Consider the following 26,671-nt stretch of genomic DNA (forward strand, 5'->3'; position numbering starts at 1 on the left):
GAAGCATTTTCTAGAATAGAAGCAAGCTAGGTTTGGTTTCTATTTTCCCCTGACTTATTATTTTATCAGCATGTGGCTGGTTATTCATTTCCTGAGGAAAAAAACCCAATAATCAATGCCTGCCAGCGTATGCTTTTCATTTAATTAGGAACAGAGGACTGGAAAGAACCACCCAGGTCATCAAGTCTGGTCTCTAATTAAACACTCTGCAAAAATATTGATTAATCAAAGCTGCCTAAATATGGTAGGTTTTATAACACCGTACCCCTCTGCAGAGATTGCAAGTGGCCTGCTTTAACACTTGTATAGGGGGTTTTATACCTTTCCAGCACTTCTTTCCTGTCTGTTATCTCTTTGTTCTAGCAAAGGCAAAACACAACAGGACAGAAGTCTGCTTATGCAGGCTTGAGTATATGGAGACCGTCCAGCCACACGAATTCATGCTCCCTTCTCCCTGCCTTTGCTCTCACAGATCCCTGCTATGCACTTCTGTTAATTTAACACTGATTTTGCAGAAAATATGCAGGGACTTACAGGGATTTGGAAGTCTTGAGCCTCTAATCAGTTCAGCTGACATTAGCCAAGTATTAAAATCCAATTACTTCACATATAACCTCCCCCCCACCATTATATATTAAAGAAAATATTGACATGAAAAGATGTATCACACTAACAGTTATGAATCAGATAGTTAGGCTACACCAAACACCTAATTAATTTTTTTGTAACGGGTTCAGTTAATATAAAGAGTAAGTTACTTCCAAAGCAAACAGCTCACCATATTGACATTTGATTTTCAGTAATTTTATATGACAAAACTTTAGTGTTTTAAGATGGAAATTAGCAGTATTAGATCTATTATTATTACTATATCTTTGTATTTCTTTAATACTTCATGTGCCTCAGTCAATTGAAGAAATTGGACATACCTAAAAAGATAAATGGATTCAGTACCAACGAATCTATCAGCATGTTCTCCCTGTATTTTATGTATCCTGGGCTAAAAAAGATGTTGCTGCATTTGGGAATGCACATTTTAAACATTAAGTGTTAATATAATTCCGACTAGAAGATTATTTTTTATTTAATCTGGAAAGTAACAAGAATTGATTTTGTCATACTGAAAAGAATACGTTAAATTATCAGAAATAGCATATGTCAAATATGAATTTATAGAGAAATAAGGGAAAGCCAATTCCTTCAATGTATTAATATAGTATTACTTTCTCTCACTTTATTTAAAGGAAGAACCTGTTATTTAAGTCAGATATACACCCATGGACTGACCTGTAAAACTACACTGAACTTTCCAGGTGCATCAGAACAGGAGGCAGAACTTGGAGCCTCTCCTCATTTCTGCAGTTCAACCCCTTTAAATGGCATTTTATGTGCACAGCTGCCAAATATGAAGACGGCTTGGTATATTTATTACACACAATTGCAAACTACTTAGCTTCAAACCACCAGCAGGCTGTAGCTAATACCTGTATGGAGAAAAGCTTGGGATTGTTACTTGCCCTGGAAGCCCTTCCCTCAGAGACACAGAAGCGCGGAAGGGTTCAACGTCCACTGTTTCAAGCAACATTCCTGGACCTGATTGCTCGCGGAGCCTCACAACCTCGCAATCACACCGCCATCCCCGGTCACTCCCGCCAGAGGAGGGGGCACCCCAAGAACCGCCTCAGAGACCGCCTCAGCCACACCTTCACCCTCCCCTCTCCTCCCGCCGGCTTTTGGCGCCAAAACGGGCACCGCCTCCCTGCCGCGCATGCGCCCTGTCACGCAGCCGCCGCCGGGTGACCGCTCCCCTCAGCCGGCCCGTTCCGGCACTCGCGAGAGGCGCGATTATCGCGGCACGTCCCGGGCGCGCTGCTCGACTGGAGCCGGCGTCCATCGGGGTAGGAGAGGCGCGGAGCACCTTTTAGCACCGCTCACCCTGGTGTACACAGACCTGCCTTCCTTCTTCATCTCACTTCCCACCGGTGGGAGCAGGAGAGCCGTCACCTCACGTCCTGCGCGCCTCAGGATGGCTGTAGCGGTGTGAGGGGAGCGCGGCCTCCTTGGCGCCCGGTGGGCTGTAGCCGTGGAAGTCTGGCCCTGCAGCCCCAGCGGCCTTCTGTGCTGTCTTCTTTGGACTCCCTCAGCCTCCGTGCGAGCCTCGCAGCCCGGAGGGAGGAACAGAGCTCACAGTCGAAGGTCAGTGCAGTCGGAGCTGCTTGCAGTGTTCCCTTGTTATTAAGCTGCTTCAGAAACAACTTTACCTTAAAGAGCCGTTCCTGAAGCCGTGGTAAGTCCGGGTCATGATACGCCCGATGTGATAAAAGTTTCTGGAATCAGCTTCGCTGGAGGAGCCTTGAAAGGGGAATTCGCCTCTAGACTCTGTTTCTGAGTGTGAACTGTAAATTAGAGGAATTATCCCCTTGCGCACCTGCAGTAGCCTTTGATTATCAGGGATGTAAGTGGCAAAAAGCTGTTTTCAGAAGTGCTTTGGTTGGAAATCGATACATTTTATTCTATGCCTGTGGCCTGTACCTGCCACTCCCAAGTCACTTTGAGGATTTGAAACACAAATCCTTATTTTATTCAGCCCAGGGAGGCTGGATTGTATCACCCATCTGCATGGTATTTGCTGCTTAATTTGTATGTCACTTTTTATTAGCTGGCATTTCTTTTCTGTGAAAGCTGTATGTAATTGATGTTTATTTGCTTCTATGGCAGCCTTTTCTTCTCTCTTTAAATGCTTTTGGTATTTCCTGTAGGAGGAAAGAAAAGCTTACCTGTGGCAGTGATGGATCGTTCGGAGAACAACTTGTTTGATGTTCCTGATTATGAAAATACAGAAGATGAAAGGTTCCCACCTCTCCCACCTCCTGCCTCTCCGGGAAGAGATGATGCTGAATGGGCTCAAGCTAATGGAGGTGAGCACCCCTGACCCCTAAAGATCCTTATTTTGCAGTATGGGCAATGAAACGCTGTGAAATCAGTATTACTGATGGTATCCTTCACTGTCTTGAGTTTACTGTCTTGTGCAGATACGAGAGCAAATCACAGCTTTATATTGTTAGTGATTCTATGCTGTCAAACTTGTGGGGAAAGTTTCTTTTCATAGATTCCATGAACATATGTTCACAATTGAATCCTTATAAAATTCAAGCTCTTCTGACAAAATGTTTGTAGATAATTATGCAGGTGTGACCTGTTGCTTCTCTTTTTTATTACTTGGATTTAAGAAGGAGTAGTGATACACATGTTTGCCTTAATCCCTGCTCTGCCTATGTTGCTCGTGGTTTATGTCTTTCAGAATTATCAGTGGAAATCTTGAGGCACACCTCTCAAATTATGTTTGTTGATACTCTCTGTTTATTAACACTTAGAAACAACATTTACTGTTAGTATATTCTTGTCAGATAGACAGTCTAAAAGATCTAAAATTAGGAAATTTCCCTTTAAAGGAGCTTACTTTGCTAGAAAAGGGGATTCCTCAGTACATTTTAAGAGACTGATTTATTTCCAGTCTGTTTGGTGGGCAAAGCAGTGTGAAATATGCAAATGTCCTTTTGGAGTCCTGTGCCTGCAGTGGAATACTTGTGACCTGCCTTTTTGATAGGGTAGAAACTTAAAATGTACATTATGGAATTCTAGTTGCTGCCAACTGCATTATATACTTAAAGCTTGTTGTTTTCTTTGTTAGAACCAGATGGGAACCAGCAGTCACAAGCAAAGGAGTCTGCTGCAGCTGTACGGAAAGTAGTTAAAAGGCCAATGCCTAAACTAGATGCCCAGAGGTAATAGTTTTTACAAAATACTCCTTTCTGTGATGAATTTGTTATATAGCTGTGGGGAAATGATTAAGGTTACTGTGTTCCCTGCTTGGTCATAGCCAAATAGTCTTAGAGATGGAAATGCCTCTTGTACACTGTATCTTAACCTTTTTATTCCTTGCCTACCTGTGTAATGCTGTTAATAGTCTTTCTTGAAGTTTTCTTGGGACTTTGTACATGACTAATACTTGAAGAGATAATTTATTATTTATACATAGGACTCTTCCAGCTGGATCTTCTTTATTTTCTTTCAGACACAGTATTATAGATTTCTTTATTTAATTAAAGTCTGCATCAAAATAAACCTCAGTATAATGATGACTGTAAGACAGTACCTAAAGTACACTTACACCTGACCTACATAGAGGCTGGATAAACTCTGTATAAGGGATTTTAATATTTTCTCTGCTATTACCACTAAATCTGGTTTAAATTCTTTATAAGCAATGGAAAGAATCTGAACTTTCCATTTCTTCTATTTTAAATACACTGATGAAGTCAGTGATACCACAAGGTGATGGTCACTCATCTAAGCAGTTTCACTTGGACAGTGTAGTTATTAGACCTGACCATTCAATTTTGTTTCTATGTCATCAAAAGCAAGAAGCTTCTTGGAGTATGAAGTTGAAGTATGTACATATATGTGCATACATGTATGGTGAATTAAATAATGATAATGATGGTCTTGGGTCTTGCAATAGTCTTTATCCTATTCTGTGTGTTTTCTTCATGACTTCTAATTCCATTATCTTTCTCTATATCTATTAAATATTCCATGTATCTTTCAAACAGAGCTCTGCAGCTTCAGGCTGTTTAAAGGAATTTGAGGGGGTTTTGTTTCTTTGTTACTGTTTTTGTTAATTAGAAGTAGTACAGATTTCAAATAACTTCACCCATTTGCTATTACCAGGCTAATCTCGGAAAGAGGACTTCCAGCCCTAAGACACGTGTTTGACAATGTAAAGTTCAAGGGTAAAGGGCATGAGGTAAGACATAAGGAGCTTTTGTTTTGTTCCTGGGATTTGATAGATTGCTGCCCAACTGACAGGAGAAAATTGATATTACACTCCGATTAGCCAGCTTTTAGCAGTATTTGAATGTACCCTGATGGGGTTTGTAATTGCAAATTTAATGAAACACAAACATACATTAATGTTTTAATATATCCCTATTTTGATTGTAAAACTGTTTTCCTCTACTCCAAAACTAGAATATCATGTCTGTGACTCTGTTGCCCACAGTAGGGTTTTGAAATTGCAGCAGGCTAACAAGACTGCCTACTATGCCTGGAATACCTTTACAACTAGGAAGAAACTTAGCTCTGTATCAGGCAAAACCAGGACATATCTCATTTCATGATCGGTTTCCTTTGTTAGTGAAATTATTCGGGTGCTGCTGTGACACCTCTATCACAAAGGTTTTAAGGCTGAAAAATTTTGGCATACCACTTAAGCAAAGAGAAAGCAGTACTTTCTCTACAGACTGTCTCATTGGCTTGAATACACTTAAACATAAAAGCTTGTTTTTCTTTTAGATGTACATTTTCTGTGTGTTCTGAGCATCAGAATAAATACCAGCTGTGTCCCTGTGGGTTCTTTTCAGTCTGGGTTCAGACCTAGGCTGTCTTAAGGCCAGCTTCTTAGAAGCTATCAGATGTTTTGCAGTATCTAAATGCTCTTCCTGAACTTGGATTGCTGCTGTTCTTCTTGTATCTTGAATTTGCACTTTCAGATTTGGCTGTGGGAGGAAGGGTTACCCACACGTTTGTATCACTTCAGTTTTCGAGAGACTTTCAAGCTGCAGATGCTTAATGCTTTCAGAGACATTACTGTCCTGTCTCCCTCTGCAGTCTCCTGACTTAGCTTTTACTAGCTGGATGTCATCTCCTATGCTCTAGGCAGAGGACCTGAAGACTCTCATGCAACACATGGAGCACTGGGCTCATAGGCTATATCCAAAACTGCAGTTTGAGGATTTTATTGACAGAGTTGAGTCTTTGGGAAACAAAAAGGAAGTTCAGGTAAGTGTTGCTCCTGTTGTTTTCTCTTCATGCAGTACTGCATAGTCTAAGAAGCAGGTTTAGGAGAGCAGTTAGGCAATACAGGAAAATTTAACTAAGGAGTATAATGTTATTGAGATTAACGTCTCTCTTTGTAAAAATACCTCTTCCCAGTGTTTAAATTTACATTTAGAGTTAAACTTTCTTTAGTTGAATTCTGGAGAATTGGCTTTGACTTTTTCAGGACATCTTTAGCCAAATAATTTGCTTAAGAGTGCTGGAGCAGATTGGTTTGGGGGTTTTGTTAATGTTAGAACCTGCAGAAGAAGGTTTCTACAGAGATGTAATGAAAGGAGAATTTTTTTGCAGAGTTAAAAAGAAATTGGGAGTAGTGTTAAAACCAGAGCAATGTTGCATAAAAGATTTTGTTACAGATGAAATATCACTATTTTAGTCTCTCATTTGCAGACCTGCCTAAAGCGGATTAGACTTGATCTTCCTATTATACATGAAGACTTTGCAGATAAAAAAGGTATGCCTGTTGTGCTTAAAATTTACTTCCCCTCCTATTGACAAGAAATTAATGATCATGATAAGTTTTTAATGTAGAAGAAATTGTTGAGTGGTCCCCTATTTTATAACCAAGCTTCTGTAAAACTCAAAATTGCAAAACAGAACTGGTGCTTGGACTAAAATTATATATATATATATATGACTATAAATACTGTGATCTACTGAAAGGAAATGGAAAATGGGTATTATTACCAGCATTGTTAGGAATACTCTTCCAAAAAATCCTCAAACTGAAATTACTAAGTGAACACACTGGTTTTATTGTACTCTTAGAAGTGTGCAGTCTGAAGAGCTCTTGAGTCCTATTATTGCAAAATCAAGGCTCGTTATACTGTTTATACTACACACTGTTGCAGTGAGTGTTCTGTATAGGGAAAGTACTTAGATTGTGGGCAGTGTAATGCCTGTCTTCTTCCAGTATCAAAGTCCACTTACCAAGTAGATAATTCCAGAGTCTCTTCCAATCAGATGATGGTTTAAGAATAGAAATAAACAATGATTTTTTTAATAAACAGAGGGAGCAGAGTTAATTTGGTAGCTTGAAAGTAACTTAACTAGCAGAAATAAGAGAGTTGAGTACTTGTTCCTAAGGTCATTTGGAGGAGTTCACACTTTGATGCTGAAACAATTACCTACCATTGTCCAGTGTATCTTCAGCTGAATGTCAGCTCTCAGACCAGCCAGTGCTTGGGAAAGGTGTTCTCAGCTGCAGGGACAACCTCTGGGGAGTTGGGGACCTGTGGCTGGCTTCACTGCTGGCTGCATTCGCCAGGAATGAATGCAGCCGTGAGCAGCCACAGACAGTAACACCAGTGGTTCCTGCCGACAGAGTCTGTAGAGTCATCAGATTTTCTGTGCGATGGTTCCATACATTTGTACTTAAATATGGTGCTGATCTGTTCTTAACTGTGTCAGTGAGAGTACTGCTGCAACTGCTCAGTCTGGTTCAAAAGCTTGAGTAGGTATCTTTCAGTTTTGAAATAAAAAATCAAGCTAGAGTAGTAATAACCAAACGCTTGTTGTCAGCTATCTTCTCTATTCATAGGCTTAAAGTGGTGCAGAGGCACAGACATTCTGGGCCTTAGGTGCTCTTGATAATGCTCTGCTTCATGTTGGTGGTGAAGTTTGTCTGAAGGAGTTGGACTGCCTCCATTTTGCATGTTTTAATGTTGGCAAATGAGTCAATATTACATAATAGTGGCACACTGAATTCAAAACTGATTGCTCCATGGCTGTGTTTGAACCTCTGTGTGATTCCAATAGCTAGTCCTGCAACTTCCTAAAGGAGAGTGCCCTATTAGTAGTAGGGATAGAAGGAAAATCATGTGGCCTTTCCATAGGGATTGCTTGCATTTACTGTCTCTTTTTAACCTTCAGGCACAGCTCATGTCTGCTAACTCAGAGCTCTGCCTCTGTCAACTCAGGCATTTATTGTTGTGTGTTTAGGATATCTGATAAGCATTTGTCCTGTACTTTGAATATCCGGTATGTGGACCTAGGCAGAAAATTGCCCATTAAAAGTAAAATACGGAATGGTCTTCAGTTGTCAATGCAATTTTAAAGTGTAGAGCATAAAAATGCTTTGAATATGTTCTCTTGACAGATACTGAGCAGATCTCTCTAGGGTGAAAGTGTTAATTCTACTACTTTTCCCTCATTTTTTATCAGATGGCGAAGGGCAAAGCAATGGACTGGATACAGCAGCTGAAGATGTAGGTTCCAGCTCTGGAAATGCAGAACAACTCAATCCTGTGTCTGCTACAACTCTCACAGAGGAGCAGCAGGAGCGAATCAAGAAGAACAGGCAGCTGGCCTTGGAGCGCAGGCAGGCCAAGATGCAGTGCCACAGCCAGTCACAACACAACGGTAACCAGCTTGGAACTTATGTGTTGACGTTAAGGTCTGTAGCCTTAGCAGCTCATGCAGCTGGTTGCTGAGTGAGTTTAAAGGAGAGGGTATGGGTTGATTTTTCTAGTCTATAGTAAAATGTGGAACTCTCAAATTTGAACTGTGTTCCTGCAGTTACCCTCCTCCTAAGCTAGTTCAGAACTACGTGCCCTAGTTGCCATGACAAGTTGTGATGGCTTTGTCTTTGATGAAGTGAAACTCAACTTACTGGTCATAATTGGAGTTGGCTTTCCTGCAGACACTGACTTTGGTGCTAGAAGCTGCAGTTAAACAGAGCAGTGTTGGCTTCCATGGTAAGGAATTGGTTTTGGTTTGTTGATTTTTATTTTTCCCAACAGAGCTCTCCACTAGTTACTCAGAAGAGGAGTTTAACACCTCTGTTGCTCAGGATCCTGCTGACCATATTGAAGACACCCCAGTTACTGCACTCAAGGTTGCTGTGGACGGAGATACAGAAGCTGAAGATGGAGACACAGATTTGGATTATGCCAGTGAAAAGCAGTAATCATTCTCCTTAGCTTTCTTTTTAAGTGCTGTCATTATAGTTGCTGGCTCTTTTTACTATGACTTTCGTAAAGTTGGACTCTTGCAGCTGCAGATGAGCACCAGACAACACCACATTCATCTGCCTGTAGAACATTTTTCCCACCTCCCTGCAGGAGCCTTAAGGGAACGTTAATGAGGGGCTTTGACCTATTTTACATTTTGTTAATGCTTGATGTCAAACTGAATTAACTGGGAATATTGAGGCGTGAAGTTTCTATTAAAGTTGTGGTTATTTTAACAGAGTGTGTCTACAGTAGGAGGTAGGGTGGTGGCAGACCAGGGGTCCTGGATTTTTTTAAGTTACTTTTCAAGTATGTGCATCTCTATCTTATAAAATAGAAGCTATTACATTTCAGGAGTTGTTGTATGAGGCTGTCACAAGTACAGGCCCTCTGCATTTCCCCACCCTTGTGCTCACGATGTCTCTTTACAGATAAGTCCATCCCTCAGGGGAACATGCTTTGGTTTTCACCTTATTAGTTATTTATGATCAGCTGATTATGTTCTCTGCCTTGAGGCTGTTTCATCCCCCTCTTACAAGTCTTGTTTCTCTCCCTGCCCAACAGCCTCTCCCTGCTGTGGAATGAGAGGAGCAGGTAAATCCCCGATCCTTCCCACGCCAGCAGGACAGGAGAGACTGTTGTTCATAAGGAATAGAGTTTATGGAAGCTGAATTAGGACAAGAATAGATTAAATAAATTTATGTCATCAGGTGTTACTTTATGCCAGATGTGCATATGGGGGATTTCAATAATTCTATGTTAATGTGAAGGAGCTTGCCTTTAAATTCTTGTAGCTATGAGTTAAATTGCTGGAATAGAGCCAATAGGAGGAAGAACATGGGAAAGTAACTTAGCATGATAGTTAAAAGAACTTGCAACACTGGCTTTAGGCTGGAAGATGAGTTTTATCATATATAAAATCTTGTGCAAAGTCATACATGATCATAAACACAAAAATAACTCTCCTTTAAAATAGATATTTAGTTTCTTATTACAAGGATTCTTGAATACTTAAATAGAGTGCTTTTAAAAACCCCGACAGCAATACAGAGTGGGCAGGAGCAGAACATCACCATGCCGGGTTATAGTTCAAGTTCTGACATCAGCTGAGACATCAAGTAGTGCCAAATCCCTTATCTCCTCCAGCAGTTGGTATAAGCTGGCTCCCTTGGTCTGGCAGTACTTCTCAAAGTCTTCATCAATTACTTCAACTCTTGTTTTCTCCTGGGCATGCTGGGCAGCTTCTGCTGACTGACTGACTGCTTTCACCAAGTCACATTTCACCCTCTGACAATTCCTCTGGGAAATCTCCATATCTGCGGTCTGGTGCGGTGCATTCTTGATTATTTCAAGCTTGATGGTGTCAGCATGGCAGCGGGAGGTCTGCACCAGCATCTTCACCTTAAAAACAAGAGAAAAATACTTTATTTCTGATAGTGCTGTTTCCTCTTGCTTTCTTCTGATTAAATTGTGTTGGCTCCCCAAAACGAGGGATATGAAGCTGGTGAGGAGGCCATGGAGATGCTGCAAGGGCTGGAGCAGCTCTGCCCTGGAGCCAGGCTGAGAGAGCTGGGCTGGGTCAGCCTGGAGAAGAGAAGGCTCCTGAAGGGGAGACCTTAGAGCAGCTCCAGTGCTGGAGTGCTGGAAACCTGGAGAGGGGCTTGGGATAAGGGTCTGTAGGAACAGGCCAAGGGGAATGGCTTTAACCTGCCAGAGGGGAGACTGAGCTGAGCTCTCAGGCAGAAGCTCTTCCCTGTGAGGGTGCTGAGATGCTGGCACAGGGTGCCCAGAGAAGCTGTGGCTGCCCCATCCCTGGCAGTGTTCAAGGCCAGGTTGGACGCAGGGGCTTGGAGCAACCTGCTCTAGTGCAAGGTGTCCCTGCCTGTGGCAGGGGTTGGAAGTTTAAGGTCCTTTCCAGCACAAACTGTTCTGTGATTCTACATACCGTAATATGATCAAAAAGGCTTAATGTAACCGAGTCCCCAGTAGTTGTGGTGGAAGTAATTTTGTTCTGAAAGCGCTGCAGTGATCCAGGCTTCCACTCACAGCTCCCATCACCCTGACAAGAGATAACTAAACCTTCTTTGTTTTTCATATATGCTGCAGCTTTGATTCCATATCTATGAAAGAGCAGATGAGCAGAGGCTTTGCTAACCATTTTCACATCAGTTCTCTTAATTTTGAAGCTAGCAAAGATGATTATGTAGAAGCCACATAAAGGGGCAGTCAGTGTAACCTGATAACCTTGCTTCAGAGACACTGGTGTGCATTGTCAAATAAACCTCTAGAGTATATGAGAACAGCCCAAAGATGGTGACTGATACGATTTGAAAGAAACAGAAAGTAAGATACAGGGTGATCCATTCTCTTACGTGTTGGGGGAGACCAAAATGGCCCAATGATGGAAGGGTAGCAGCATTACAGGTTGTTCCAGGCAGCACAGTCAGGTAACAATTCTCTATTTGAAACATGTTACTTAAGAGCAGCAGATACTTGCAATGGGTTCTCTGTAAGGAAGCCTGCCTTACTTGGGTAGGTTCTGGCTCTCCAGCCTTGCATCCACGCCAAGCCATCTGGAGCCCAGATGCCTGCATTGAGCTGGTATATATCCAAGCTCAGTCTGTGGCCAGGATCAAGCCAGCCCCTAGCTGTATTTATGCAAGTTCAAGGTACTCCTGTAGCAGTTTGCTTTATCATCCTTGTAGAATGCTGTTTGGGTTTTGTTTATTTCTTAGTAAGTAGCATTCTTATGCCTACATTTGACATACTTGTGAGCTAGTCAAGCAGACAGTGTTGCTACCAGAACTGCACAAAGATCATTAAGTAACCCAAAATGTCCACAGCCAGCAAGGGAAAGGAAGGGGCTTTCTCTTCCTCCACAGCTTGGAGATCTGGCCAAGTCCTACAGAAGGCAGCACTCTCTAGTCCTGTCGTGACTTGCCTTCTTACACCATTCACTAGTCAATTTGTAACATATGCAGAACACATTTACTGTACTTTAAAATACAGATTTAAAAGCTCAGAAAATGAGCTGTAATGTTAGCTTCCTGCAAAGAGATGTATTCTACCAGCATAAATCAGCAGCATGATGTAGGCGCTCATAAAGCCTAACTACCATAAACAGCTTCATTTAAACACTTCTTCTATGCTTTGTGCTGCCTACTATGAGTAACTGCTTGAAAGGTGCTCCCAGCCTGCACAGAGTATAGTCTGCTGTTAAGAAAAAGAGCACTGAGGAATGCACAGCTTTGTGGTTTGGGAAATCACTTTCTATTGTTAAAAAGAAAATGAAAAGGGAGGGGGGAAATGCTCCAGTCATTGTTCTGCTTGGGCAAAAAACGTTCTTCTCATGTTTTGAAGTAACCACACAAAGCATAGACTTATTTCCTCATAGGAACTCCTTCCCAGAGTCAAAGCACTGCTAACTCTTTACAACAGAAATCGAAAACACAGACATCAGTCACCACCAGGCCAGGCTATGAACATTTCCTTTCTCAAGGGCCAGAGGTGTCCTCGCAGCATTCCAGTAACACATCTTGTTTTCAGACTCACCTCGGCACAAAAACAAGCACTCCATTTGTTCGTATGGAGTAGATAACACCATCTGCTACGCAGCGCTCGTCTGTTTCTGGGGTTTTGTCTTTGAAGTACATGCACTGGAAGAGTTCAGTAGACTGCTTCTGAGCACGCTGGGCTGCCTGCAAGCACACAGCCCCCCAAAGAGAGAAGACAAAACAACCTACATCAGTATTTCAACTGGCTTTCATTTCCATAGTTTCTTTTCCCCCTTACTTTCTCCCTTACCCACCTTTAGAAAAATAACATCTAAAAGAAAATCCTACATGTAGTACAAGTGACATATGAAGTCATTTTTACTACCACTCTCAGGAGAAAAACCAGCATTTAAGTAAGAAAGCCCCACAGCATTACAAATAAAAATGAAGTGATAACTGTTGTAGTACCTAAATTTTGTAGTCAGGATCAGTATCCATTCCTTTGGGTGGTGTAGGAACACACACTGAGATGCATACAGTGACCACCTTACCCTGTTTCTGTTGTTAATGTGTTTGCACAATTCCTCGAGATCCTTATTACTGAATAAGTTATCCTTAACATCTTTCTTTTCCTTCAGAGTTGCTGCCATTAGGAGTCTGTGGACAATAATATCAGCATATCTTCTAATTGGAGAAGTAAAATGAGTGTACTTCTCTAGGGCAAGTCCTGTGGATAAAAGAGGGAGCAGTGATAAGCAAAGCAATCCTCTGCCTCCCCCCAACAGTTCAGAAATCAGAACAGGAGTAGCATCAAAACATAAGGTGACTAGATACCATAATGATGAAACTCCTCCTCGGAGCATGAGCCAGTTGAGAAGTACAATGCATTGGACATGGCATGAGTGGCCATCGAGCGCAGCAGTTGATTTACAATGGGATCCAATGGGTCATTTGCTTTATCCAGGGACTCAGCCAGTGCTTTGTTAGACCTGTCAAAAAAGTGTTAATTCTGGAGAAAATTATGCTGTCCCTGCTTATAATGGCTTATAGTTAAAAACAGCTGCTAAAAATCAGCCCTTGTTTAGGACATCATCTCCCGCTCACAGGATAGTATTGGCAAAACTGGGTTTAAGAATTGCTACACAGAGTCTGTAACATTGGTACTCAGAACTGCAGTGGTTTGTGACATAACATAGCCAAATACTTCATTGCTTAACTTTAATTAAAGCACTTAAGTAATAAGATACCGTGTGTCCATTGCAAAGCCTTTGGCACTGGCACACTCTCGGAGCTCAGTGAAGAATTCCTGCCGTGGTGGAGGGTGCTGCCGCAGCAAAGCTTGCTGAGGAAAATGCTTGGAAATCTTTTTTGCCACCCAGTGGTTGGCAAGAATCATACATTCAGCTACAGTCTCGTGCACCTCCAGGGGCTGCTTTGGGATCAGATCGTGGATGTTGTGTTTATCATCCAGCTGCACTCGGATTTCCACCCCTTCCAGCTCCAGAGCACCGCAGCTGTCCCGCTTGGCTCTAACATGCCGTGCTATATCCGTGAGTTTTGATACTGCCCAAACCAGCTCAGCCAGCTTCTTCTGCCTCATTCTTTCATCCAAGTCTTTCAGTTCCAGGATATCACCAACCACGCTTGTGTCTCCATCCAGTAACCCCTGTGCTGTTTCATAAGTGAGCTTGTATGCAGATTGGATGATGGTTTTGTTGTAGCAGACACTCAGTATTTCGTATGATTGTTTCTCTAGTTCCCACATGACGCTCACAGCGTACCTTAGAGAAGAGATCACAATGCTGTTAAGTAGTGCTGGTTCACTTAAACAGGCTTTTCAAGCACATCCAACTGTTACACATTTACAAGTTTCATTCTGGTTGGTTTTCAATTTGATTGTTTTTTTACTGGAAACATCTTTCTCTTCACCACACAAAGCAGTTCTCAGCAATGCTGCTAATTAATGCACTTGCCTGTCAGTCTCATGTATCACAACTTAATAAGTGAGGACCACTACAGGACAGACTGTAGCAGTGTTTTCACCCTTTTGTTGAGGCAGAGTATCCCTAAGAGGCCACATCTATTCTAAAGCACAGCTATGCTACACTAGTTATGTTTATTAATGTGTAGTTTATTAATTAGATGCACCCACAATGAATATATCTGCACCCTACATATCCTCATGCCAGCTAACTCTCTATAAATTGTAATAAAAGGGGATAATGGGATGTTTGAGGTACAGGACAATAGTAACAGACATGATCATACACATGGGTGCATGCACACCAGGCTGAAACCCATGTGAAAAAACAACTGAAGAACAGAAATGCCTTCACTTCTACATTGCTCTTTAAATGCAAAGCAAATTGCTGAAGGCATAGGCTTCTGTCCCTGGGGCAGAGCTGGGGAAGAACCGCCCTCACTCTCCCTGTGTTACCAGCAGTACTCAGTTAAGCCCTATAAAAGTGATCCTGGAATTACAGTTGGACATTTAACATCTATTGTTAACTCCCACTGAAAACAAAAGTATACATGACAAAAAGTGCACATTCCTGGTGCTCTCTGGAAGCCTCCACAGGGCTGACAGAGGTAGGAAACCTTGCTTTTGCTTCAGAATTCTGCAAGCGCACCTTTTGGCAGGGCAACGTATTACAAAGCACTGACCCTATTTCACTGCGGTAGAACTGAAAGGCAGTTTGAAATGTACACTGTTCTTTCAGGTGAGGATTCAATAGCAATGCAAGAACATTCAACCAGCTGATGAACAGACTGGCAGCAGCAATTAAATTACTGGTAAAGATCTCCTTCCTCAGAAACACTGCAAAATCTTACCTATCAACTCCACTGAGCAGAGAGCAGATGTCAGCGCTCAAGACAGAGGGCAGCATGTCGTAGCGACGATCCGCTAAATAGTAAGTTGTTGCCCTGAGGAATAAAACACATTTACTGTTCTTCTCATGAGGACTCAATGGTGTGCATCTCCCAAGCACTTTTTGGTACAAGCATAGCTTCAGCAAAACAAAACACACAGCATGATTTTAAAGGTTATTACTGAACACAGAGACATGCAATATCAAAGTATTTAAATAACTATTTGTATAGTACAAGCCTAAATTTGCCTTCCTCAGTATCTTCAAGCTGCCATTAGGGCCAGAATTAGGGCTGTACAAAATAGGCTTAGCTAAGGAGAGGTTAGTTTACATTGCTTTGCAGCTACAAAGTATATTTCATGAAGTAATTCAGCAGTTTAAGTTCCAAACAGTGGCAATAAAAGAAACCAGAAAGAATGGAATATTTGGCATTTTAAAGCACAAGTTCAGATATTAAAATATAAACCTGCCAAATAACTCTGGAATTAAACTCATGTAATAGTTCCATTTTGTGGGTGTTCTATGTGAAGATTTGTCCCCTTCGGAATGCAAACAAGTGGTTTGTAAATCCTTCAAATCACAAATGTTAAAGGAGACTGTAAAGCAAACAGCAGTGAGTAGGGAAAGATAAATCCTAGCTCTGTGGAAAAGAGCAATTTCATCCTAAAAGGGTGAAGCAGTGGGTCAGAAGCAGTTTTTTCCCCAGCAGGCCCATTTCACCCAAATAAAAGCAGAACACCATTAGTTACACAGTAGTTTTCATAAGCTGTTTCCATGACACAAAGAAGAAAGAATGTCTCCTTCCTCCCACTGTTTCTCAGTATTCCCTTAATGCAGCGTTACAATGTTCTAAGCTCCATAAATTGTCTGTTTTAGAAAGTAAGTTACCTTGCTCTGGCCTCAACATCAGTGTAAGAATTTGCTGTCACAAAGTGGGTCACATCTGCAATGTGGACACCTAACTCCAGATTCCCATTAGGCAGAGTTCTAACAGAGAGAGTATCATCCACATCCTCACAGCCTTTTGGATCAATGCTGAATATCAAGTGTGTAGCTCTCAAGTCAAGCCGTTGTTTTTCCTCCTCTGGACTCACTTTCCATGGATTCTTTGAAGAGCTCACGGGCATTTCACTCATCTGCACAAAAACATTATTGATGAACATACATTTATATCCTTTTCTACAAAAGAAAGCCAAGAAAATAGATTTAATTAGCCTTCCCTTTTCTACACCAGGAATTGTTTTGTGTACTGCTTCAAATTCTTCCCTTGCATTTTCCAGGTAAGTCTATTACATGGAAAGTATGAAACAGAACTGAAAAGAATGTACATGTTTTATGAACAACTGATATTACTGTGCTGATATTGCAGCTCTGGCAAACATCACCACTGCATATGGTTTATTACATTCTCTTTCTTTCAATTAATTGTAGGTATCAAAGCAGTTATCTATGAGAGCTGCTTCATCCCCTGAAGACAAAAAGGATTTAAAACAATGATTTTAGTAGGAGCAGGTCTTTAGGATCAATACCATGAACACATATTAAAGGCAGCAATAACCCAAAAGTCTACCTCAAAACTGAATTAGGAGTTTGTAATCCTCTCATAGCAAACAGATTATCTTAAAATCCCTCTCCTGACTAGACAATTTATAGTATCTATAGAACCACTGATCCAAAAGCAATTCCAGAAAAATCATCTCCAATTGGTTTTTAGCTTTCAGAAACCTTTTGGCAAACCAAGAGACCCCGCTGTGAGAGGGTCCCCTGAAAATCATCAGAAAAAGAAGGTATCTAATCCAAAAACCAACCTGGATTTCTGAGAAAGGAGCAACACAGATGCTGTTCTCCACCAGAATAGCTGCGATTTCCCCCTCCAGATCTCCAATTCTTCCTAGAACTCTCACAAAGTGTCCATTTGGATACAGAGACGTTGACTCCCAAGAATCAATACGCACAACAACTCTATAGTCCTGCCACAAGACAATTCTGTTAGAGCAGCAACCTGCTGCTGACAGGCAACCAATACAAACACCCCTCCAGGGGCACACAAAGCCATCCAAGACTAGCAACCCTGCCAACTTGATAGGAAAGAGGAACCCACAGTGAGAGGCAAACATATACTGAGAATTACATTTCTTTCCTGATCCCACTTGGAGGAGTATAAAGACCCACCTGGGGTCATTATATGGAGAATCTCCATCTTAAATTATAAAAATTAACAATTATTCTTATACCAGAAGAGACACATTCTGCAATTCTGTATGCAATTACTTCTTGCCTGCGAAGAAGTACTTAATGTTATAGAGTAAAAGCAGCCAGGAATTAATAAGCCCACATTTCTCCTCTCTACAGCAATGGCAGACGAGTGCCCATAATCCATTACCAATTTGCTGAAAAGCTCCCCTTGTTTTCACCAAAGTTATATATATGTCATAGATGCAATAAAGCCACAAGGGCTACTGCAATTTATACCCCTGATATGACCTTTAATTTCTCAGAAAAAACCCAAAACAAACAGTACATAAATGCTCAGTAGCTGGGCTATAGCCCAAATTCAGAGCTCAAATAAGCTTTGTTACCTGAAGCTGATGTGGTTTTGACAGGAAGTGAACACATTCCTTTGAGGCAGGAGCTGAACCAGTCTCCCAGACTTCCTTTTATTCATATTTGTACCCATGTTTTTGCCAAGGGGAACATCATTACAGCATGTAACACCCACACAATTCTGTAGGAACACGGAATAACAAAACACTTCTGTCAAATTACCTGGAGTGCTTCAGCTTGCTGGGTACTGATCCGGATTTTGGGAATTCTGTAGTCCCAAGGTGTAACAAGGACCTTCTGAGCATTTCTGCCCTGGGGCTGGCTCTCTTCTCTAGAGGGGAAAGTGACCACATAATCCCTCCAGTTCCTTTGGATGATTCCAACGACTTTACCTTTTAAGAAGGAACATTTTTGGCTGTACATTAATGAGTTAGACAGGAACATGAGAGCAAAAATGTGGGAGGTAAAGAGTCAATGCTTCGCAGTACTAACTAATGTGTCCACAGATCTGTATTACAATTGCTAATAACATTTGGCATGCAGATAATACAAGCTTGTTATAAATTATCACTGGCACAGCCAGATTTTAATGAGCTTTTTTGTTTATGTAGAGACTAACTCATTGTATAGATTGCAATTGACACAGCACATCAATTATGCAGAGAGATTCCCGCTCCTACTGAGATGGGGCAAATTCCAGTAAAAAAGGAAATTGAAAGGATCAAAATCAGGCATTCTCTTGCAGGAAGAGATTTAACCTCTTAACACTTTTAACTCTGACCTCAGCAAACTTTTAAACCGTAGTATTACATACAGAGTAGTATTTTCAAGTAGGACTCTGAGTTTCCATGGTACACAGGCAGGTCACACTGCAATGGGAGCTGGATACTTCTTACCTTACAAAAATCTTTTTCATCTTAAATGTTACTTATCATCAAGGGATTAAAAGGATGCAGTTATCTTTCTGTCTAATCAACAGTGATAGTGGAGAACTTCAGTGCACAGGCTGGTGAACTGGTCTCTATTAGAACTGCAGTTCATCTCTCAGAGCTGTGAAGAGTGACAGCATGGGCTTGGGTAGCAAAGTGCTCCTAACTCAGTATTTTAGGAAGGTAACTGCAGTAATTGGGCTATTTCTGAGAATGAAATGAAAGGGGTTCACACATAGAAACAATCTCATGGCCTTCTTGTTGGGATACATTAGAATGCTTTAATTTAGGATAATCACTTCAAATTTACTATGGTGCAAAATATGTGATAGTGACAGAAATGGAGGGAAGGGACTCTCTAACGAAGAGCACAGCACAGCTCAGAGCAAAGAAGTGAGATCATCTTAACAAAACCTTTACCTGTGGGCATAGGGTCACCCGTGGTGTCCAATGGTGCTTTATCCTCAGTCTCATTTTCACAGAGGGCAACAGTCCTTCCTTTCCACTCATGCGGAGGCAGTAACTCAACAGCCACCACGTCACCATGGATTGCACGATTTCGAGCTTTGGCCCCATAAATAAGGATGTCACTTTGAATTTCTAAATTTAAAATAAAAAGAAATAGAACTGTAAGCTTCTAAAAAACAAAATAATCAAATCCCTTCACTCTTGGCAGCATTGTGCTGAACGAAGAGAAAAAGACATTTGCAATACAATTTCTTCCATAAAGGACTACTGGCAAGTAATTAATATTGCAATTCAAACTACAACTTTGTCCTCTTTAATAAGGCGATATTAAGCAATTCTGTAAGTGCACTTCTGGCTAAAAAGACGCATTGGTTGGGATGAGTTCACTGTTCTTAGGCAGCAGTTTAGAAACACCACACACAGTTACACTGTGGAAATCCCTGCCACGGGATTCTGGGCAGGGTCCAGAATAAAACAGGATTTAAACAAATGATTAGTATATTGAACACTTGTTTGCCTGCAGGGTCTGTCACAGGAACATTTCAAAGTGGGACAAGAGATTTGTGCAAGGATAATGGGCTGTTCCTCCAAGGTATTTATTACCAGCTCATACCAGAAAGACACTATTGGTGTTCCAATCCAATCCAAAAGGTATTGTTCCTATTATGCTCACAATAACCAGCTTCTAATCCTGCCACCATCTATACAGGCATTTATTTCAGTCAAACAAGCGGTCATCTGAAGCAGGAGCAAAGCACAGGGATAACAATTTGCAACAGCATTCAGCTTCAGAAAAGGTCTAAGAAACCTGTCAGTAGGACAAGAGCCAAAACATGGAGGAAAGAGGACATAAAAGGTATTGTTTTCTCCTGAGGTTCACCCTCTGCATTCATCTTCCCCTCCTTTCTGGCCCATGAATAAACTGAGCATTGCAGTATCTTAGCTTTCATCTTCCTCAGTAAGTGAATAGCTACATACAGATGGCTCCATGGCATCATGCAAGCATCCCAGACAGTGTCAAAAAGGCACTGAGTAAACCCACTCGTTGTCTTTTCACCTGTTTCTTTGCTGCTAAATCCCTGAAGTCGAACAAAAGCTTCCAGCTGAGCTCTGTGCTTATTGACACTCAGTGCACCCTGAAAGAAAGTAACAGATAAAAGTGAAAGTGTTACACCTCTAAATAACCACCCTTAAAGTACAAAATCTTTAGTGTTACAATTGTTTTCACAAACTGGCAGGCTTTATTGATACGTAGGTTATTCTCAACACAACTGTTCTCTCTATAGGGGAGAATAAATGATGCAGAACTAAGTCCTCACTTATGGAGAAGAGTGGGGCATTCTTGTTTTCTTTCCCCTTCCCTCTATAGCAACGTTTCTTTATCTAATCAGTTTAATTCAGGCAACTAAAGGGACCAAGCGCAAGACTGCGTTGTGCTGTGTATGCTCTCTATATAGCAAATTACCTGTATGTATCTTCCAGATTTGATCCCAGCCTCCAATACTTCCAGAGGTAAGTGCTCAGGATATTCTTTTCCATTGTTTTCTTGGCTTTCAATCTCCCGTTCATGCCGAGCTTGAAGTATAGAGTCAAAGAGTTCACAGGCAGCCTTTAAGTCAGGCCAAAAGTTATCCAAGTAATTCTGTATGCACATATATGAACAAACATCAAAGTATTTATAAGTCTCTGCTCTTTTAATCACACATCTGGAAAGCCCATAATGAATAAGAGCTATCTCATGCTACACTGAAATACCACTTCCAAATGGTAATGAAGTGTCTGCTCTAAACACCCCAGATTTATCCCAGATTCAGCTTAACTCATTCATTAAATACAACAAAAGAGGTGTGACTGTTAAGGTGGCAACCTAGACCAGAGATACACAAAAGTTTACTACCTACATACCCCATCCAAGCTATATACTTCTCATTAAGTGCCACAGCAGAAGAATTAAACTGGCAACTCATCATTATTTTTACACTTCTTGTACAATGCCACATTTGGGCCACTTCCCACTGCCTTGTACCAATTAAAATACCAGCATCATCATTTTTATATAGCTTTAAGGTAAACCTGTTTGGTCCTAGCTTTTACTCAACATTCTTTCACAGCTACACATGAACATTTCATCCACATATCCCACTGAATAATGCAGTATCAGAGATCAGCAACTAACTGGGGAATGAATTACCTTCTCATGCATCACTGTATCCTTAGTAGTCAAGGCTAAAGGAAACTGGCAGAATAATGCTGATGGATATTAAGGCTATGACTGCACATGGCTGATGCCACTAAGCATTGTTCATCTGTGTCAAATTCTTTAAAAATAAGGAAAACCATGAGCAAAGTTACTAGGAAAGATGGTCTCTACCTTTGGAGCTGCTGTTTTGTTTTCCAGTTCCCTAGTTTGCTCACTGCAATGATGTTCCCATGACTGACATCTTAGCCTTTTTTTGACAAATGAAGACATGAGTTAGCATCACAGTTTTCTTAAATGTAAACTCTGAAGCGATTTGCACTATGTTAGGCTTTAATGTACTCAATTCATCATTTTGATGCAACATAAAAGAAACCTTCCTCTGTTTTTCTAGCATGTTACCTTGAAGGAAATCACAAATACTCCTTCCGTTTCATTTCCATACTGCCTGATAGCATCTTCATCTTCTGTTACCATAACGATTGGCATCTGACCTGAGCAGTGATTATAGTACCAGACCGCTGCATTGTAAATACTCCTAGAAAAGCAAAGTTTGAAATAAGATTTCTGCCATATCCCATTTGTTACTTGCAAGGCATTTGCCAGCTTTGTATAAAGGAGATTTTGGGTCAAGATGCACACATTTGAGAGATACACACCAAGCTACATGAACTTTCTATCTGCAAAAAATCTGTGCCATACATTAAGCACTAAAAGAACAGAGGAATATTTCCTTCCAAATACATCCACTCCTGCGCTTGCTGCAACGTGACATATTGTTCCTCTGAGTAGAAGTCTGCAAAAAGCAAGCTGGAGCTGTCAAGACTTCAATGTTATGGTGCTTGCAGGCTCTCAAACAATACATCTAGCAGCACAATAAGATACGTGTCCTACTCATTGTGTTAAAGCATTCTTCAAAATGGCTGTGGAACTTTAAAATGATCCAGCTTTTTTAGCACTACTCCATTTAGTTAGTACACTTGTGTCTGTTTTCCTTACAAATAATATTGACACTTCCTTAATCACAAAAGCAAAATCTAGACTTCCACTCTTCCAGAGCTAAGCAGAGGAAGAGTATGAACTCTTATGCACCAAATGCACCATAACATTCCTAAATACAATGCCAGGATGTTGTCCAGCATAGTACTGCATAAACCAAACCTGGTCTGCCATTTCTCCATGGATTCTCCCTTCTCTCTTGGCAAATAACAATGCTGATGGAATTCATTAGCAAACACGGCACAGTCGTGACGGGCATCCTTTGCTAGAGTTCGTAGCTTGTTGTACTGCCTGGAATAAGAAAAAGATAAATAACTACAATCTTATGCTTTCTTTTGATAATACTACTTTAACTCCAGAGGAAAATACAGCTGAAAAACTCAACGAAAAGTACTCCCATGCACCCAGAAATGCATTCATTAGATTACACCATTGCTGACAAAATCCAAAGCATAATTCGTAAGCAAGCTTTTCTTGCTTCTATTATAGTTATTTTTAAACATGCTTGTTTTCCAGTGAGCCCCACAAAACATCATAAGTATTCAGGAACTTACTTTGCCACTTCTGGGACAAGAGCTGTTTCTTCAGATGTGTCTGTGCTTTAGAATACAGGAAAGCCTTGATGGCAAATTATACTCTCATATACTCTCATGCTACAGCAACACATAGGTTAATGTCTGGTAAGCTAAGTACCATATAATGGTATTAATTGCTCCTCAAATACAAGTGCTCAGTCTTTAATACAGCAAATGAAAACCATGTCCTTAATCTAGTTGTGGCACATGATACTTGATCATTACGGCAAAGTCTCCTTAATTCTTGTCAAAAGCCAACTGATTAGTTAACAAAGCTACAGGTTTAACATCGCTCCTGTCAGGTGAAAACTGCAACAGGCATCGATGTCCATGGACCACACAGGATCAGAGTTCTTTCCCTTCTGTGAAATCATATGAAGGCCTTTGAAAGACTTAAAACCAAATTAATTTGTTTTTAAGTATATTTGCTGACTTCGGGTTACTGTGCTTATGTATACATTTTACTATTTTGGTTTCTTCAATCTAACTTAGAAATAAGTTATTATAGGGCAAGTACCTGCGTCCTTTTTGATGTTGCAAAGCTTGACACGCTGTTTGCATAAAGATGATACCCTTCAGCTCCGGAAACTCAAGAATCTCAAGGTAATCCTGAACCACCTTGCAGTCAGGGACGACATAATGTGTAACATCATCCGATAACAACTTGCCATCTAAAACACAATTTGGAGTTCAAAGGTTTAAACATTCAGTTGCAATACAGGGTTCTTAAAAATAGTTTCAGATGTCTGGAAATTCAGAGTTATGCCCCCTCAATGGTATATACATATCTGTTTCTGATGAACAAAATTATGACTACTATGGCATAATTCTGTAGTGCAATCTCTGAAATTTGTGACAGAGCCCTTTTGCACCCACTTATGCTAAAATTTAGTGCAAATTCATTCAAATGAATGAAAAACATCCATTTAAAGAATGTACGTAACAGTCCATTTTTTTTTTCCCTACTTTCACATGGAAAAAGAAACTAAGGATCTGCCACAGAAAATCTTTGCATGGAATTTTCAAGGGTGTAGGATTAACCTGTTACACTGCTTCCATAGCACTCTCTACTCAACACTATTCATTTAGAGCAGGCTGGTTTTCTACATCTTTACATAAAAGAACACAGATAAGGCTACACCTGGAGAAAAGCAACGCTACTGCAAGACGATGATGTTCTTGAATGTAAATGATTAACTATCATTGCTAATTTTCTCTAAAGAGACTCCATCCCTTAGGACTACACCATCAAAATACCACACTCAAGCCATCACAGGTGCCATCTTAAAATGTACTTCAAATTAATGAATTTAATTGCTTTAGATACTTCAATAAACTTTAGGGCAGGGGGGGAACTCCACCGAATTTTCTCTCAGTGTCTATTTATCCCTTATGGTATTATAAACACTGAATTTACCCTAGTGCAGGCAAGTTATATATATAATACAAGTATATGGATCTTGATGAGTCAGGTTACTTTCATGCACATCTTAGAAGGTGACATAGGATAATTAACTGTGATCACTAGAAGTGTAAATCCAGCAGGCACAATTCTCCAGAGAGTAACATGGCCCCATCTCACCCTGAGGGCATATAACAGATGACAGCAAAATGCACACAAGAAAGCTAATATTTATTAATAATTCAGAAAAGCACTAAAAGTGAAATGTCTCTTAAAGATTTATGTAATCTACCCACATTAAGCTATCCTTGCCTAACCTATATATCTAGATCAGAATAACTTCTAAGTAAGCATAGCATACCATTACAGGTGTCTGTAGATGTGATTTATGTAGGCAGTCTCTCCCAGTGCATGAAATAAGTTTGCTCAGCTCACTATGTAGGGCCAGGAATGAATCGGAGCCATGGGATAGTTTGGATTGGAACAGACCTTTAAGTTCATCCAGTTCCAACTCCCTGCAACAAGCAGGGACACCTTCCACTAGGCTGGATCAGGTCGCTCCAAGCCCTGTCCAACTTGACCGTGAACACTTCCAATGAAAACAAATGTTTACCTCACCTCAGTTACCTAGATTTATTTACCTGGAATTATTACAAAGAGACACATTCCAACACTCATCTAGAACACAAATTACACTGAAGTCCAGAAGAGGGGAGCAAGGGAGATAAGCCTCTTTTTTTGGTGGTATATGCCTGTTACTTATCCTTAAGGAATTCATAACCAAACACAGTACATTAGGGAGCAGTAGCTAGCACTAGTTCTGACATCCTAGACAGCAGTGATATACTACACTGCCTTCCACCCTCAACTGCAAAAGGCACCTAAACCAAAAGTAACAACATCTATGTCAATTACAGCTCAGAAAAAAAGAAGAGGTAAAATTGTAAACCTTTTCTTTCAGGTAAGGAAATAATGTCCTTTATTTAAATAGGCTGGATACTGTGTTAGTTATTTGCCTAAATTGTGCTATTGGACAATATCAACCAAAGGTCATATGATGATCTATGGCGCACTTAATACCCCACAGCATATAACAACAACAAATCTAGAGACCATCGGGGCTGGCAGTGTTCCCATGTCTGAGATGAGCAGATACAGCACAGGCAATTAGTTAGTTACTTAACAGAAACAGCTGGTGCAGAATTACAACCATCCCGGGTTAATGGCTTGACCTCATTGTAATTACTTAACAAGTACTAGCAGAACTTAATTCATGCTATAAACCACCAACCTGCAGAAATCAATGCACTTTTAAAAGATGTTTTATAGAAAGCAAACTGTGAAATGTGAATAATCCTTTAGCCTTTTATAACCGTGAAGCACTATAACCCATCACCCTGCAAATCAACGCACTTTAAAACTATCTCTTAAAGAAACTTTTAAAGGAGCTTTAAAAAACCCTTGAACAATCCTCCAGGCCTTTATCACTGTTTGTAAATCAGTGTACAGCTAAATCCTATAGGAAATAAATTCTCAATTCCCTTTTCTAAAGGCGGCTCTTATCTCTGACAGACTCTGCTCTGCACGAATGACTGTTGCTGTATCCTCCATATGACACATTCAGCTTTTCCACTGCTTTGTATGTTACTCAGTTCCGTCCGGACCCAGCTCGGAACCGGCCATCAGCGGCCACGGCGCCCCGCTCCCTCCTTCCTCCAGGCCTTATTTCTCTTTTCTTCACCACCCATACCGCTCGCTGTTCCCCTGCACCCGGTCCCGCCGGTTCCCATCAGGACTCCGCGCCCGGCACCCCGCTTGGCAAGGCCGCACGGACCCCACCGCCTCAGCTCTGGCCTACATGAGCTGAGACACAACAGCCCTGTGGCAACCCACCCACTGCTCGCCTCGCATGTCCTCCAGTCCATACCCCGCTGCCTCTCCCCTCAATCCCACCCAGCACCCACAGCCTCAGGCCGCCAACCCCCTCACCGCGCGGGCAGCCGGCACGGCACAGGGCGCTGCGGCACGGCACGTCAGGGCGGAGGTAGTGCTCCCGTACGACCCGCACCGAGCGGCCCTGCTGGCCCCGCAGCTGCAGCACCCTCTCCGTACGCAGCATCGCCGCGGCGGAAGGCACAAGTCCCGCAAACAGGCCCGCCGCTCCCAGGGCGCATGCGCAGAGCGCGCGGGCGGTGCAACTGTAGGAGGTGGGGCCTCGGTGGAGGGGAGGGAAAGAGCGGGAGGGGTAAGAGTGGGGAGGGGTGGGGCGAGGATGCCGGGACGGCATCTGATTGGCGGGACTTAAGGGGCGGTGCCTGAGGGGCGGTACGTGAGGGACGTGACC

At 41.5% G+C, this 26,671-nt stretch overlaps 2 protein-coding genes and 1 non-coding gene across 4 annotated transcripts; 2 read left to right on the forward strand and 1 right to left on the reverse strand.

Annotated features, from left to right (window-relative positions):
- The first annotated feature begins 1,929 nt into the window (after positions 1-1,929).
- On the forward strand, positions 1,930-8,821 carry TIPIN (TIMELESS interacting protein). The gene is made up of 8 exons (XM_061371165.1): positions 1,930-2,287; positions 2,760-2,918; positions 3,692-3,785; positions 4,732-4,807; positions 5,719-5,841; positions 6,289-6,352; positions 8,062-8,259; positions 8,640-8,821. The coding sequence occupies exons 2-8, from the start codon at positions 2,789-2,791 to the stop codon at positions 8,804-8,806; spliced, it is 852 nt and encodes a 283-aa protein (XP_061227149.1). The 5' UTR covers positions 1,930-2,287; positions 2,760-2,788; the 3' UTR covers positions 8,807-8,821.
- On the forward strand, positions 7,133-7,267 carry LOC133222045 (small Cajal body-specific RNA 14). Its single transcript, XR_009728166.1, has one exon. It is a non-coding gene; the product is annotated as a small Cajal body-specific RNA 14 (non-coding RNA).
- A 913-nt stretch (positions 8,822-9,734) lies between the features above and the next one.
- Positions 9,735-26,464, reverse strand: DIS3L (DIS3 like exosome 3'-5' exoribonuclease). 2 transcript variants are annotated; one of them, XM_061371169.1, is made up of 17 exons: positions 26,317-26,464; positions 23,443-23,596; positions 22,513-22,641; positions 21,754-21,889; positions 20,620-20,796; positions 20,212-20,290; positions 19,101-19,286; positions 17,980-18,143; positions 17,022-17,183; positions 16,102-16,349; positions 15,176-15,268; positions 13,591-14,124; positions 13,178-13,332; positions 12,895-13,070; positions 12,402-12,547; positions 10,795-10,969; positions 9,735-10,250 (listed from the first exon to the last, which is right to left on the reverse strand). In XM_061371169.1, the coding sequence occupies exons 1-17, from the start codon at positions 26,444-26,446 to the stop codon at positions 9,939-9,941; spliced, it is 3,156 nt and encodes a 1,051-aa protein (XP_061227153.1). In that variant the 5' UTR covers positions 26,447-26,464; the 3' UTR covers positions 9,735-9,938. The 2 variants fall into 2 exon arrangements, with proteins under 2 accessions (XP_061227153.1, XP_061227155.1); XM_061371171.1 differs by lacking the exons at positions 20,212-20,290; positions 20,620-20,796; positions 21,754-21,889; ... (1 more) ...; positions 23,443-23,596; positions 26,317-26,464 and adding an exon at positions 19,768-20,163.
- Between the last annotated feature and the right edge of the window lie 207 nt (positions 26,465-26,671).

This window comes from Neopsephotus bourkii, unplaced genomic scaffold, assembly GCF_033783945.1.
Source record: "Neopsephotus bourkii isolate Nb327-2 ecotype Australia unplaced genomic scaffold, CSIRO-AGI_Nbou_v1 NB_1572, whole genome shotgun sequence".
In the NCBI taxonomy this organism is placed as follows: domain Eukaryota; kingdom Metazoa; phylum Chordata; class Aves; order Psittaciformes; family Psittacidae; genus Neopsephotus; species Neopsephotus bourkii.